This window comes from Calypte anna, chromosome 3, assembly GCF_003957555.1.
Source record: "Calypte anna isolate BGI_N300 chromosome 3, bCalAnn1_v1.p, whole genome shotgun sequence".
NCBI lineage: Eukaryota > Metazoa > Chordata > Aves > Apodiformes > Trochilidae > Calypte > Calypte anna.
This window is the reverse complement of record NC_044246.1, coordinates 13,303,824-13,320,498: the sequence shown is the minus strand read 5'-3', so window position 1 is coordinate 13,320,498 and position 16,675 is coordinate 13,303,824. Positions and strand designations below refer to the sequence as shown.

The 16,675-nt window shown below is 42.6% G+C and overlaps 1 protein-coding gene across 2 annotated transcripts in view; it reads right to left on the bottom strand.

Moving 5' to 3' along the window:
- RSPH9 (radial spoke head 9 homolog) overlaps positions 1-16,675 on the bottom strand; it is a 26,084-nt gene extending 9,409 nt beyond the window's left edge. For both annotated transcript variants that reach the window (XM_030448121.1, XM_030448119.1), the window contains exons 1-4: positions 16,443-16,675; positions 16,058-16,220; positions 15,349-15,478; positions 14,663-14,809 (exon numbers count right to left, since the gene is read on the bottom strand). In XM_030448121.1, the coding sequence (XP_030303981.1) occupies positions 14,663-14,809; positions 15,349-15,478; positions 16,058-16,220; positions 16,443-16,669 (667 nt within the window). In that variant the 5' untranslated portion in view covers positions 16,670-16,675. The remainder of the gene's footprint in view (positions 1-14,662; positions 14,810-15,348; positions 15,479-16,057; positions 16,221-16,442) is intronic.

The window sequence follows — 16,675 nt, the reverse complement described above, 5'->3', positions numbered from 1 at the left end:
GCCTCCCCGACTGTCACTGAAACTTCTGACAAACTGACTCTGGCTGCCTGGACAGAAGTACAAAAGAGACATTCACAATCTTTAAAGACTCAGGAGATTTCTGCACTGGAAAGCTTGCTTCTGACTCACTCAGCTCCATGTTTCTACTAAAGACTAACATCTGGAACTGCAGTAAATCAAAGCACTACTTAATATAGGGCAGGATCAGTACAGGTGTTTGCCATCTTTTCACCTTCCTTACACTGTGACGTTCTTTGCACAGGTCCTATTTAAAACATGAGCTAAGGTCATTCACAAGCAGCAGTTTCACCTACAAGCCAACCCCAGTCTGCCATGCAGTCTCTCCAGTGCCACTCATATGGACACAAACCAGATCAAATCTTTGTCATACTTGGAGCAAAACCACATATTTACAGTTCAGCCACTGGGACTACAAATTCTGACTGACTGACTGACTGACTGACTGACTGACAGGATCTCCAACAAAATCTGCATGTTCTTAAGAAACTTCACTGTTTGGAAACTCATATGAAGAGGACTTCTCTACATACAGTGGCTGAAGCACTACAGCTATCTGCTGTCAAAGGATATCTTTAAAACTGCTTTAACTTTGCCTCCACAAGTTTTCAGCATTTACTAGTAGCAATAGCTAGAATATGCTTAGGAGTGTTGAGCAACAAACAGCAAGCAAATAGATTTGCAGGAGACTGTAAACTTTTGGAAGAGTTTCTCTGACAAAAAGATAATAGAATGAGGATTTAGGGCCAGTCCTCTGAGAAGCAAATCTATCAAAAATAGGACTGTGCCTTGCCTTGCTGGATGGTGGAAGCCTTTAGGAATTACTTTGCTAATGCCTCCCAACATACTGGAAGCATCCAGCAGCCTGGGTACATGTGATACATGTGAGAGCATATATATATATATATATATATATATTTTTTTTTTTTTATATATATATTTCCATGTGTAGAGATGAACGTCTGCCCCAAACTATTTACAAAGAACAAAAAGAAATGCCTGGAGCATGACAAGTGGGAAAGGTGAGTGGGAAAACAGGGATATTAGTGTTCTCAAAACCTACATCTGGATTCAGATTTCTTTTTGTAGGACAAATTCACAGAGAAGGTAGAGTAAATCAAGTTAAACTTGATTAAATACCCCATATCTATGCTCTGGGGTAATACAATAAATGGATCCATGGTCTCCTCAGAGCATGTGCCCAGTGTCACACAGACCAGTGTCTGTAAATTATTCATCAGCAGTTAACTCTGCTGATCAAAGGAACTTCCCATGCACCTTCAGTCCTGGCAGAAATGGACAGATGTAATTGAAGACAGCTCCATTCTCTTTTATGCTAGATCTCTGAAGGCTGTGATGTACATCTGTTTCATTTCCCTACCGTCTGTCCAAGCTGCAAACTCTAAAAGGGCTCAAATTTGTCGTTTCATAAATGTGAGGCCTTTGGAGAACATTAGATTGTTATACTTATCCAGCTTTTCTCTGATCTTCAACTCTGCATCTATTTCTATGCAAATATGGATAATAAACTTTTGCTGATGCTGCACATATCTTCCTCTGAAATGAGAACCTGAACAAAACAAGCAGGTTACTTAAGGGCAATCCCAACTGGCTTGACACAACATAGGTTGAAGACAGGAAAAATTATAATAAACTGCCTGAAACTGTAATGTCATTTTCACTCAGATCATGTTTTCAGCCAGAATGATTATTAGTCATAGAGCTGCTCTTTCTTTCTGCACAACCAAACAGCATCAGCACCACCTTCCACCTTTTACTAACCAAGTCAGTGGGGACATTTTTCTAATCCGACTATCAAAGGTGATTTATTCAGTATACTTTTCCAGACTGGATTCTTTCAACACACAAAATCCATTCAGAAACTGCATTTAATATACAATGCTAGTGTCTGACCTCTAAGACAACATCACATTACAGTTCTGGAACCTATCTGCTTGTTTTGGTCCTTTTCTTTAGAGGAAGAAATTAGGGCCCATTATCTCAGTACTTATTTTTACCATACCTCTCTATATTAGCATTTGAGGAAATGGTCCAGAAAACAAAAATAACATTTAAACTCATGATACATGGAGAAAGTTGTTCTCCTTAAGATCCAAGACAACTGTATTCTCTTCCATCATGGTTAAATCTCACAATTTTCAAACAAGAAGATGCTTTTTCAGGCCCACCTTTCTTGTAGGAATTTAAAATGTCAATGTGATAAATCACTCTAAAAGTACTTTAAATCAGTAGCTAATTAAGAGAATGAAATAATAGCTTAAAATGATCAGCCTTCTTTCCTCATTCTAGAGGAAACACCTTAGAAATCCATTTAATAATACCATATAAAAAGAGAACAGCAGAATTATGAAAAGTAAATGCTTTTATCCTTTTTTTTTTTTAACTTCCCTAATACAAATGGTTCTTGGAGTAAAATCATTGCATAGGTAGGTGGAAGTCTGTATTAATGTAAAAATAAAGAAGGAAGATGCTAGGTTGAAATCTTTTCTAACACTGACTTAGAAGTCCCTATGCTCATCATTGCCTCTGTGACAGACAACTTGTCCCTTACTGAAAGGCTGGGAAACTCAGAGCATCAGTCTGAGAGTTACACAAAGACTCTTAGATAAAAATCGTCAAAAAAAAAAAAAAATTATTGTTTTATTGGAGAGAATACCGATAGATCTAGGAGATAGCAAGTAAAAGATGGCTTTCCTAAGGCTAAATACTCGTTTTAACTTCAATCTACGTGCAAGATGTAGCCTGTAATGTCCCTATACCAGTCAGCAGAGTTGACTTCACTCATCATGCAAAGCTTGCTGAGGTGCAGGGAACTGGAGGTCATTGCTCTCACGCTAGAGATTTCTCACAGTAACACTGCTCTGGTGAGGTTTTCATTCCTTAAAATACTTTTGTTTTTAAGGAGCAAGTTAATTCTTAAGCTGCACCCAGAAAACCTAAGGAAGCAAAGCACTGTCTGTGCTGAAACTAATGCCTGTTGCTGCTCCAGAAGGGAAGGGAGGGAGCTGCTGTGTGGGAGGAAAGAGCATGGGAAAAATATCCGCTGGATGAAGATCTGGAGCTTCCTATTCCCTCTTTGGATCAGGCTGCAGCCTCCACCCCTCCAAACACAGGCAGGAATTCTGAGCAGTTCCTTACATCTTTCCCAAACAAGAAAGTGCTTTGAAGATTCTGATGCTCACCCAGTGTTAAACCACGGCCTTTTTTATGGCCCTTCAACAGCTGCCAGGACACCAGGGCTGAATTTCAAAAGTCAACCTCCCTTCCCAGCTTCTTCTTCCTTTCCAGTCTCCAATAGAAATCCCTGTCTCATCCCCCGCGTCTGTCTCAGCTACAGGCTCAATCTTGAAATTCACAGAGGCAATCGGGTGCGTGAGATATTAGCTTTTAAACAAAAACCTTTTAAGAGGGGTGTTCACAGAAGAACTTTCCTGCCATAACTGGTCCACTTTAGTATGACCTCCTATAACATCGCTGCTTTGGAGATGATTCAGCAACGCCTCGTTTCAGTGCAAGCTTGAGAAGAAACAGCTTTGAAAGCTCGACAGCCTGATACAGCAGCTCCAGGTCACAAAAGCTCACAGAGGGTCATAAAAGTGACATTATCAATTCCTCTTCAAAGGAGGAAATGTCTCAAGGGAAAAGCAAATACAACATGGTTGCACTTCCCATTAACACAATATCCTGCCTCAGGAGCAGGTTATAACAGATCTTGCTACAGTCAGCCCTGAGTGAGAGTGAAGTACTGAGCTATATGACAAATATTAACGCCCAGAGAGAGGCAACAAAACTGCTTCCCTTTGTAAAAGCAGCCGCTGCTTGGCTGCATGACCCCAAGCACTTAGGTCTGACAAAGCTACACTACACCCATGGGATTTGGCTTCCATTTCCCTCCAACAGAAAGTCCTACATTCAGGAGAGCTTTCTAGTTCTAATTTGCCATCTGTAGGGAACAAAGACAAATTGCAAAGAAGAGCAGCTGTGAGGAGAGGTCACTGTGCTCTGGCTCTCAACAAATTTTGCCACACGGACATTTCACACACAGCCAGAGGGACACATCCAAACACTATTCTGTGGGGCTCTGACTCCTCCATGCCACTTACTGGCTGCAAACTAAATCTCTTTTCACTTGCTTGACACACCACCTGCACCCCATATGTTAACACTGCTGTCAATATTTCCAATTCTCCTTATAACTATTTAATAATAATTAAATAAAAACACAGACTGGTTGCAGGTTTAGTACTATTTTTAAAAGCCACCAGAGCCAGGAAAACACAGCTTACAGTCAGTCAGATGCTGCCAAGAGTCTCTAGCATGGTCCTAATGCCTGCCACATTTTTTACACACAAATACAACCATGCCCAAACCTCAAAGTAAAATGATCTTACTTCAGAGGCTTTTTCTCTCCATTATCCTCTCCCACTGGGGATGCCTCTTGCAGCAGTAATGATTAAGACAGGCCTGGGCCTTTCGTTTACACACAGAGTACCTGTTTCCTGCTGAAGAGGAAGACTCAGGGACTGAAATGCTGTCCCAGATGAACAGTATTCGGGTGCCTGTGAGTACAGGGTGAAATTCAGACCATACTTAGCAGACATCTGACAACAGAGCTGATTAATCCAGTTGAAGTGGCCTCCACCCTCAAACCCTTTTTCTCCCCCTCATCACCTCCATCATAGAGACCACAGGAGTGTTTATTTATTGCTCAGTGAACCAGGTCAGGGAAACAATCTGGCTGAAAAATAGTATAACTGAAAATAAAGTTATTTTTCCAGCTGGAATCTAGCTGCACAGCCAGCAGTGCCAACAAAAAATAAGGGACAATACACATACATAAATGAGGAAGAGAGGATGGGAAGGATTATAAAAGCTAGAACAAAGTTAATATATGTCAAATTAAAGCCTCCCTTATACTCAGTTTTCCCTTTAGTCCTAAATTCATCTGATAATTAGAATAAATCTCAAATCCTTTTTACCTTTTTTGCTGTTGTTAAGAAAAAGATGCAGACTTTGCAGAGAACAAAGATTTGGAATGGGTCTGTGCAATAGAGGAAAAAACAATAAAATATGCAATTAAAACTTAAAAGGAGTAGGAAAAACTGGTTAAATCTCTGCTATTTGGATTCTGACAAGGACAATACAGATCATTGTATCTTGGATCTTCTGTAGTAAATTTAGAAATCTCTTAGCGTGGCAAAGAACCTTCCTTCCGAAGCACAGGTTTGCGCTGGATCCCGTCACACTCCATATTTCTTGTTCAGCTGGTCGCTGTGGAAACGTTTTTGGAGCGTGCCAGGAGTCACGTAGCATCTACCTGGGGAGCCCCTGCATTAATCCGTCACCTTCGTGGGCTTCGTGAGCCCATTGGTTGGTAGGAAGAAAAAAGAAGGAGTCTCTCGCCCCTCCCTGCTCTGAATGAAAGACGCTTCCTCTAAATCTTGCTACAGGATTTCAGGCTCAATTCAGCTTCTTTGGGGCTTTTGTCACCAAACAAATGTGATGTCTTTGAAAGAAAGATTAACAGTTTGATGAAAGGATGCAATGGACAGCTTTGTTCTAGCCTGCTTCCCCCTAGAGCTTTCGGTCACTGTCACTTTCTTACCCATGGGAGAATATCTGTCTGACTCTCAGAGGAGATTATGGCCACCTTGTAAGATTTTGCCTCTCCTGGTAACAAAGCACTGTCCACTTTGAGGAGGTGATAATGATGAACTGGGGCTGGATTAGGGGCAAAGAACCTCACATTGATCTCTGGATTCTAAGAGAACACAAAGCAGTCAATGCTGGAATTCAAAACCCACCGAATGCTTAGAGCACATCCAATTCACTCTCCTGCAGGAGAGGCAAGGCTACAAGCCCTACCAGTCCCCCAGTTGCACTTCTTACCTCATCATCAAATTAGCAGGACTAGTTAAAAGGGGTTAGGATGAGGAACAGATGGCACACATTATAAACTGTTGATGTTTTTACACTAAACAAGAAACGAATTCTGGCCTAAATTACCTGAAGAGTTTAACAGCTTCTGAGAAGACTGTCACACAGCACAGCTCAGTTGTGTTGATATTCTAGGTAATGCTGAATATGGTTAAGGATCCTCCAATGAATGGGATAACCTAGCTAACTGCACTGCACAACTGCTGTACAAATATACCCACAGATATCCCTTGTCCTTTTCCCTCTACACACAGACAACACACCCCTTCAGCATGCAGAATTCCAATTCATGTGCTATTTATGCACAGTAAACCAACATCTGTTGACTTGCTCCCTACAAAAGTGCTATGGCCAGAAGGGCATCCATCAAACAGCAAAGCAAAGCTATATGCAGGGCTGGCACCAATGCCAACTGCTGCTTGGGCAGGAGCTGCCCCTTCAGAAATAGATCACTCCTAGCAAAAGATGACCTTGTTCTGACTTCAGTGACACACAGGCTGCACTAGGCTTTCCCCGGCAAGTAATTTTTCATCATTCCCTAGAGAAAGGATTAGGCCAAGGCTGGATGATGTGGTGGTAAAACTACAGCTTCTGGTTCTACGAGGCTTTACCAGCATTTCCCATCAGTTCAGCAAGAAGTTCATCTTTTCATGTCCAATGAACCAGGAGCTGAAATGGAAACAGGGGGTAGGCAATGATTTCTTTTACTGTGGAGGAAGAAATTTTAAATTCAATGCCTGGAAAGTTGCTATAAAAGCTGCTTCTCTCCTCACTGCAGCAGTCAGGATGGCAAAAGACTCCACCACAGCTCTTTTGGTGGGCAGTCCTGCTCAAGTATAAACCCATCCAAGACTTCTGACTAACAAGACCCCTGAAGCAATACAGACCTGGGACCCAAAAATGCACTGTTTTATTACCCAGAGACACAAAGCCCAAGGAAAACAGGCTTCTTTCTAGAAATCAAGGCAGGCCATGGACAGCCAGTCAACAGCTATAATATTAGCTGGCTCTGGAGTTCTCCTGCTGTGCTGCCACGTGAGAGGTTCCAGTTTGATCCTGAACTCAAGCTGGCAGCACCCCAGCTGTAGGAGGGACAATATCTCGTATCACAGGCAACTCTCCTGGGTCACTGCAGGAGTGGTCTTAACAGCCCCTAAAGGCTCTCCACTCCACATATCAACAGCAAAAATGAGGTATCTCTGCTTTTGAAGGATGTAGCAGACTTGCTTCTGCATTTCTCTGTGTCCATTAACATGCTGGTGGCTGCTCAGAAAGTTGAGAAAGCTACTGAAAAGTCCAGCGGCCATTCCACTTATTGCCTAAGCTTGAAAGGGACAGTTTCTCCTCCATACGTACAGGAGGTCAGTATACCACACACAGTTTGGGAGCTCAGGCCTTACCTTCTCCTCAATCTGATGCTCTTGATGCTTTTCTTTCTTATTTTACTTTTTTGTGGTTTCCTTTTCTGTGCTCAGAACTGACAACGCTGGCGCCATAGTGCGCCCTGCTGGAAGGCAGCAGCTACGGCCATCCCAGAATATTTTTTAGGGCTAGTTGACTTCGGTTTTAACAAAGAAATTAATGCTCTAATTAATAACCCACTGAGCTAGCTATTCACTTTGATTCGCACATCTGAAAGCCGACTGTTCTGATGCACACCAATCTGGTTTACTCTTTCTCTACAAAAAAAGTGTTACAAAACTTGTATAAACCTCATGTAACTCCTTGGGATACTGTAGCTGAGTGTCACCCATTCACCAAGCCTAAGGATCCCCTCTCCTAACCACGAACGAGGATAGCTGTGAGCCACACTAGGTATTTCGGGCTACGTTTCAGCTACCTCTTTTTTTTATCCTTGCTAAGTCGAAGCACTTCCCTCTCATTCATTATGGGTCTTTTAGTTTGGATTTCAGTGAGACAGCTTGAAAAGCCTTGTCCCCGTGTGGCTCTTGGCAGGCTAAGAAGTAAAGTGCTCTCGCTCTCAGCTTTCACAGAGCTGGGGAGGTGCTGCTTATTGTTAAGCAATGAAAGGGGAGGGCTCAGGTCACATCTGTGAAATGTTAGCGGAGAAGGGAGGCTGGGTGAAAGTAGGTGGCCAGCACAGCAGAGCACTTTGCTGGATTTTGCAAGGCCGCTGGGGAGATAGGCAGCCATTTGTCTTAAGGCCCTGATAACCACCAACTTGCTCTCTGCTGGCTAACTGGGGCTGTAAATACCTCAGCAGACACAGGCTCTTCAAATGGCTGGAGGCTGATAGGGGAGTAATCGTTTGGATGGGGGGGAGGTCGAAAGGGAGTTAATTAGCTGTACTAATGCATGGAGATAAAGCAGGTTTGTGTCTCCTGCCTTCCTCCTTCCAGCACCTGGTGGGCTTTTGGAGCAGCCAAGATGGGGCTACCAAAATGTCCCTTGAGAGTGGCCAAAGGAAAATATCTCCCACTTAGAAATGCAACCTCTCCATTTTCAAGGGCCCATTAAGCACCAGGGTTTGCTAAACCGATAAAAAGCATGCTAATGAAGCTCAGAGGACAGGAGGTTAGTGTTCTAACCCAGGCTACTGTTCAGCAAGTTTACAGAAAGCCTAGTGTCCAAAGCATTCAGCCAGGGAAACAGCCATTAATCCTTTTGTCTGTAATGCTGTATAAGGAATGCTACAAAACCACTGCATTTTTGGGTGAAGAAAGAGAGCTACAGGCTTGAGTGACTGTCATCTCTTCCACAGACAAAATGATAAGAAAACTGGAAATTATCTTCTGCCTGGGCACTTCTCCCTTCCTGCTAACTGAATCTTGAAACACCAAGTGGACAAGACTCACCATGATCCACCATATACCTATTTAGAATGATGCTATAAAATCTCTCCCAGCATTACAGAGTCAGCAACTCTTTCTGAGGGGTCTTGGTTCACCCTCCACAATGGAAAGTGGTAAATCAGGCATCTCCTCAGTAATAATCATGTTCAAGAAGCAAAGCCAGTTGTACTGCAAGTCATGTGCTTGGAGTCACTGTCTCATGAACCCACTTGCACCTTTGTGTTATTGTCCCTGACAATGAAGAAGCCTGGGCTAAAATATCACAGCAGTCATCAAGCTTGCAGCCAGGAGTACCAGAAATCATCTGTTCTGGACCTCCTGCATACCACTAAACTGAACTTGGTTAACTCATGTCTGAGTGATTGCAATTTATGTTTGCATTTGGCTAAAACACAATTCCCAGGAAGACATCCAGCACCACGCTAAGATAGAAGAGACACACTTGCTAGCTGGTTATAATTTCACTGTTAAAAATTGTGTCTTTTTTCTTAGTGTTTCTGGCTATAACTTCTAGCTGCTGAATCCTGCCTTTCTTTGCTATACCAAATAGATCTTCACTACCCAATACTTAAACTCCACAGAGTATTTACACAGTGTAATACAGTCATTCTCATGTTTTTTCTGTAAGATAAACAGTTTCAACTGTTTATGTCTCTCACCAGCCACTGAATCATTTTGTGGCTTTTTTCTGCAACTCTCCAGTTTTGCAATGTGCAGTAATCCAGTTCTGATACCACTAACAGTACATGCAAAAGTAAAGTCACCTCCCTGTCCCTATTTGCTACACCGTTGCTTGTACATCTACAAATTATCAAATTAGCCCTTTAAGTCTCAGATCAGACTGGAAGCTGATGTCCAGTGAGTTGTACCTGGATTTCCTTTAAGAGCCACAGATTACAGAATACAAGTCCATTTTATAGTTCCTGCTCTTAGATATGAAGGTAGCTACACCAAAATGTAATCCATTTTAGTAAGCTGAGTTTGCCAGATCTCCGTAGCCATCTTTCCCTCATCATTATTTGTCTCTCCACCAAACACTTTCTTCTAGATCACTTCTAAATAAGTTGAATAGTGTAAATTATGCTATTGTTCCCAGCTAAAGCCCCTTCTGACCCCTTCCAGAAATACACCACTCAGTGTTTTCTGAATCACAGTTACTAATCAAGATCAGTTTAGGGGAATATCTCCGCAATGGTGGGACTCAATAAAGGTTAGCACCTTTTGGTTTGCCAAGAGATTCGTAATTATTTCAGGAGTACATCTGGCTTTGCCATTTCCACTAGCTGATGAGCAGAAAAGGTTGCCCAACTACTCTCCCTTAGCAAATAATCTGAAAACTGTCTGAAACAATTATTGTCTTCATTTGCTGTGACACCAGATACTTTCAAAAAACAAACCAGGAAAAAAATTGAGCATATCTGCTCTTTCACATTCTTACCAGCCTTTTTACCATCACCATTTAGTGACAGTTTAAAGTACCACCAGTACCATTACTGTGCTTTCATTTCCTCTCAATGTATTTTTTTTAAATCCTCTTTACAGTTGTCATGGATTACTCCATGTTATCCTGGTTTCCTTTGTAATTTTCTACTCATTGACAACTCAAATTTATATCAATCATTAACTGCTAACAACTTTCTGCGTTTCCTTTTATATTGCCATTTTTTTTTTTACATTCTAATTTCTACTCTCACTCCACCAGTGCACTGTAGCAATCTTTCAGCCAAAAGGAGCTGTTTCTGGACTGGGAATTATGGCTTCTGAAAAAACTCTACTCAAAGAAATCCTGCTTCCACCCCTACCTTTTCCTATCTACATTTTTCTTTCCCTTTGCCTCTCACATACCTCCCGTCCTGCATCAGTTTTTAACAGGACCCTGTTGGTGTCTGTCCCTTATCTCCATATCAAAGTGATCTGAGTCAGTAATTTGCCAAAACCTTCAGAGTCAAGTTATGGCTTTTCTGAACTGTAGTCTGAAAGCACCAAAAAGCTGAATTCTCCATCTCCTATTTTACTTCCTCCCAAGCTTTTCATTCTGTACAAGTACCTTAGGTTTTCTCCCATTCTCTTAATTTATCATTGCAGAACATAGCATTGTCTGATCTGATTCCTTAATTACAGTAAAATCATCCATCCCCCTCCATTTATTTTCAATCATCATGCCAATTCCTGAAAAGTAACTTTATTTCATATCAACACAAAACTAGATCAAGTGAAAATGCTGTAGGCACGCTAGGAATTGTTGCTATTTGCTTTGCCATTCCATTATCAACAAGCACATGTAAAACTACCACAACTCCAGTTGCTGGAATGTTATGGCCCATGGTGCTGAACTCCATGCAGCAGAAAGGACCAGGCTGGCAATCTGCCAGCAGCTGAAAGGCTTCATCTAATTGTGCATAAAGTTGAGCAGATTGTCTGCTTAAACTAGAGCAAACAAGCTTATCTTTAACGCAGACATATGGCCAGCAAAACCTACAGATCCCAGCATGCAACTTTCTGGCCAGCTGGCCATTTGGATCAAAATGAAGCATTACATGATCTGATACTGTGGTGACAGAAGATTAGTGTCACAACCCCTCTGTGCTCAAAAATCATGAGTCAGGCCACTCAAATTCATGATTATGGCTCAGAGAGATGAGATTTTAAAGGGGATAAACCAACTGAATTTGCTTTTGAGACAGGGTTCACATTCTCCCACTTTTCTCTACAATCATTATAAAAATGTATTTTTTACTAAAAGCTAAGTCACCCAGTCATTTGCTTCTGGAAGCTGAGACACCAAGAAAAAAACAAAACAAAACCATACAAAAAAAATTAAAAAAAAAAAACAAACCAAAAAGCACCAAACCTACAGAATCACAGTATGTTTAGGGGAAGAACAGGAACATATTCTCAGTCTTAAAACACACAGATAACCTGGCAGATAGACAAACAGAATCTGGAACCTGCGATCACCACAGACATCACTGGTAAAGATAAGGGTGGCAGACAGTCTTATTACAAAACTCCAGGTTTTTCCAACCTTGCACTAAACTCTCTGCTTTTAGCATTGTTTCCTGTGTTCAACCCTGGTTTAACTTCCTTTCTTCCCACCTCTCAGCTGTCATATAAAATTTTCTCTCTGCCTCCAACTTTCCATTCTGTAAGACACCTCTGCGCTCCTGCAGTGACACACCATACATTTTATGACAGTCACCTCCTTGACAGCCGTCACAGATGCTCAGTCTCCAAATTAATAAAGAAAACTATTGCATCAGACTTGTTACTTTTAGTTGGTTTAAAATCAGTCCCTAATCTCTCAGTCTTGCTCTTCAGGTCTTTTAAGATGCTTGGGGAATTTTAGACAGTGCAGGCTGGGAACAGCACTCAGACACCACTCACCCAGGGTCCACTTTTTGTGTATTTGTTGAGGGCAGAGAGAATTCTGTCTTGAGTCACAATTTTAGATGCAACATATTTGGAAATCCCTACTTCTGGTCTGACGATCACTCTTCAAGAGAGCATCTAGACAGGAAAGGAAAGGCAAGAAAAGCTTCAGGTTTTGATATTTGATTCTTTTTGTGGGTTTTGTTTTGTTTTGTTTTGAGGGGATATGCCAGAGCTATGACCAAAATGTCAGGAAACAGAAAAAGCACTGCCTATGCTGCTTCAGGACCAACACACTGGCAGAGTTAAAGAAAGGTAATCTAAGAACCAGGGTTTGAATGCCCTGCAACCAGAACTGAGTGAATTTGGCAGAGTCCTGCTGATAAAATCAGCAGAAAGCCTGTGTCTGCCCCCTGCTCTTCCCTTCCTCCACACATTTTCACAAGCAACCAGTACTTTAGGCAATCTGAATGCTTGTTAAAAGGGGGTCTTTAATGATCTTTCTTTAATGTCAAAGCTCCTATCTGCATGTGATAGAGTGCAATTAGACAGACTACATGTCCTGCTGATCTTGTAGTAAGTTCCTGTCTTATTTCCTTTGCCTGACAAGCTCATTCAATCAATCCCCAGGTTCAGTCCAAAAAAAGCAGGACAATACAGCCAGAGCTGCACAGGCACCACGATGAATCTTCTCCTAGTCCATTAAGAAGCAGTCAGGTGCACTTGAGCTCAAGTAGTCTTTGAGAGGTAACCCTTTTTGAGGAGACTAAGATCAGTGCTAACAGCAACCACCTCACGGGAAGGGGGCAAAGGTTCCCACTTATGCAGCCATAGGGAGACAAATATGGCAGTGGCAGAGCTGAGCCCCACATTCTATCTACCACTGGGTAAAATACAGCTACAAGTCAAATTTGAGTCAAAGACTTCCACAAAACTGTCGTGTTCATGTTTAACATACAGCATGACCTGCCAGTTGCTTCATCCCTTGAACTAGATGAGAAACACTGCAGTATGAGATCTGTAATCATTTGAAGGTACCATTCTCCATCACAGCTGAAGGTGGCTGAACACAGCTCTGTGATGCAAACTAGTCATCAGGCTCTTAGCCCTTGGACCCCCTTGGAGCCTGTTTTCTAGTGGAAACATAGAAAGCGTGGCAGACTTATGTGCTGCTGCAGTGATTCTGTTATTTCAAGTTTCTCAAAAATAAAGTCTCCCTACCACAAACCCTAGGAAAAAAGAAGGAAAAAAACCCATGCAAACAGTAGCAACACCTGAATCACCATAAGATTCTGCAGCTAAAATATTCTGAGGAGGTATATAGAATCTAACCCCCCTTGCAATTTTTGAGTCAAAAGGGCCATATCAAAGAGCCAGAGTATGTAAAAACGTGCGGTCTCTCCAGACGACACTTCTGGAAAATGACTGTATCAAGGACGCTCTCAGTAAGTGGAATAATGGTTTAGATTTTATCACTGCTTATGCTCTGAACAGTCAAAAATGTTCAGAATTTAGGCAGGAGCTCACTAAGTTCATTCTCAGTTTATTTTTGCCAAAGGAAAGATTAAGAGATAAAAATACACACACACACATATATATGTAATATATAAAACAATATCTGAAAAGCTATTTGCAGCACTGCAATCCACTTTCCAGCCAATTCCATCTGGCACAGGATGTGTACTATCCTATCCTGCTACTCCAGAATAGGAAATAAAATAGCAAACCTAAGTTTTGGTTGTGTCCCAAGAATCTTCCTAGACAGCAGGATGCTTGGGCCAATCCAAAAAAATGCAGCAAATCAGCAAAAAGCTGTTAGAAAAAAATAACAAGTAATTCCTGTCTCCTTAGAGACATTTCCTGCCAGAGGAACCCCTGGAAGAGGCTTTACATTTAACTCTTGTCCAGCAGAACTGCAGAGATGTGAACTGAAGATACATTCCAGTATGTACATCTCTCTTGCTTTCTCCTTCCACGGTGTGTAACACTGCTAGAGCACAGACTGTTCCACACTACAGCACTTCTAACACACTTTATCAAAGGAAAGTTTGAGTTCAGCCTCACAGAGATATCAGCTTAGTGTTAATGAGAGCCCATTTAGATAAAGAGCAGCAATACTGGGTGAGACAAGAGGTGTGAAATACTTCAAACCACATAAATTCTCTCTATCACTGGTGGAGTTATCTCCTGGTACAGACATTGTCACAGGCTTTACAGAAATCAGGAGGGAATATGGCACTCCTAACTGCTGCAATGGTCAGAAAACCTATAGTGAGGATGTGACAACCCTGGTACATTTACATCTTACCACTGTAAGTATTTATAATCTCTTTTTAAAAGGAATAAAGTACAATATTTAGAAAGGATAAATTTTTTTTACAGATTCATAAGACCTTCTCCCAAGCATACTGACTCCACAGTAACCCCCACCTTGTCACCCTGGCATTTCCCAGACTGCCTTTCCTCTCATTGCAGCTCTTTGCATCTGACCCTGCTACCTTTACCTTGTGGGATATCATGCTCCAGCGAGTCTAGAAAGTCAGTGGATGGGTCCAAGTCAGCCTTTTCCAGCAGGGTTTTATTCTTCAGGTTAACAGGCTCAGTAAAATGGAAATAGGAACTTAGCTTTTTTGCTTCTGTCAAAGAAAGACCTGCAAGCAACCATCAGTACCATTAATATAGTGAGCTGGGCTAACATACATTATACCATCAAATATCATATTGTTTCTCTAATGCCCACAGCACAGGGCAAAATTACCATCTTTCTCCAATGGACTCCATAGAAGAATAAAGACTTGCCAGAAATGGGTGGCAGTACTCCCTGATGCTGTGCAGAGCAAACCATGCTGACTGCAGTCCCAGGTAAGCAAAGGGCACTGAGTCCAGACCAATTCTCTGAGCATCCTATATCTAGGGATTCACTGCAGCTATAATTGCTAAACATTGACATAAACTACGCAAAGACAAATTAAACAACAGGTTTAATGACTCAGAGCCATTACTGACTTTCCTCCCACCTTGCAGAGCTGAATCATGCACCTGAATATCAGTGGCATTGCATTCTCTCCTCTCTGTTCATATTACCCAAAGAAAAAAATAAACCTTAAATCCAAACTTCAGCTAGAGAAAAAAAAAAATCTTTGCAGCCTTTATGATCAACATACAGTTGATACTGATAAAGAGAATTTACCTTCAAAGTTTCTGTTTTCACACACAGACCCAAGAGGAGTCTTCATCAATGCCCCCCGAGGGATGATACCAACTGCTCTGTCTATCTGATCAATTGTAGCTACTAGACGGGCCTCCTCCTTCATTATGGACTTTAAAGAAAAATAGGCAAATTTTAAAGGCAGGGCTTTCCTTATTGTAATTTCTGAAAATAAAGTCAAAGTGACAATAAAAACCACAATGGACTCATCAGTTTGGAGCCAGGTGACACTAAGATTACCATAAATAGCATATTATTCTCATAAGAACGTGGCTAGGAGTAAGACAGTCTAGACTCACCAGAGAATTAACTGTCCTTCCCTTCATCTATCCATTCCTCCCTCTCAATTAAGCTATTTATGACGTGTCTATTCAGTTCTAAAGTATGGTACCTGAAGTTCCATTGTAAAGCTTCAGACACAGCAGTGAGGATCTGCATTTATTGTGCATAATAAACGTACAGGAGAAAGGATATTCCTGAACTGTGTCTAACTCCAGGAGTAAAAATTCAATCACTGAAGTTGGAGGTCAGTCAAAGAGCCATTGCTACACAATGACAGCAACGAGGGAATTGTGTGTATTCTGCCCAAGAACTGCCTCGGCCTGCTTACTGCAAGCCAGGGGGAGCCACCACCTGTCCAGTGTGAGGGGTACAACTGTAATGAAGAGTTCGAGTGTTTTGGTGTATTTACCTCCTTAGCAACTTCAGCCACTCCTTCAGCATCTTCTGCATCTGCCTCAGGGTTCTCATACTCAAAAGAAGGATCCCCCTGGAAACGGCCCGTCAGCTGCTCAGCCTGAGCAACCATCTCCTTGGTCGCTGGTGGCAGGAGGTTCCACTCCACACAGTTCAAGCTGTCAGCGACAAGCACGACACAGCCCCGAGCCCGTTGAAGAACCGGGTCCCCGTGCAACCTTGTACAGCACCTCAGGGCACAGTGACGCTCCCTCCAGGAGACCTGGGCAGCCCCCCTCGTCTTCCCAGCTCCCATACCGTCCTCCCAAGGCCGTTTAGGCCTCCCCGGCCCCACCTCCCCAGGGAGTCCCCCCTCCCCTGCACGGAGCTGAACCCCACACCTGTAGAGGCGGCTGCGGGGGGCAGCGAGGTCTGGGCCCAGCCCCTCGGCGATATAGTAGGCGCCGCGCACGCCCTGAATGCAGCCCCAGAACCAGACCCGCTGGAAGCGGTAGTCGCGCTGCAGGAGCACCAGCGAGGTCCCCAGCGCCGCCCGCTTCTCCGGGCTCAGTCCCAGGCCGCCGCCGGACACCAGATCCAGGCCAGCGGGGACCGACAGCGACTCCATGGCCTC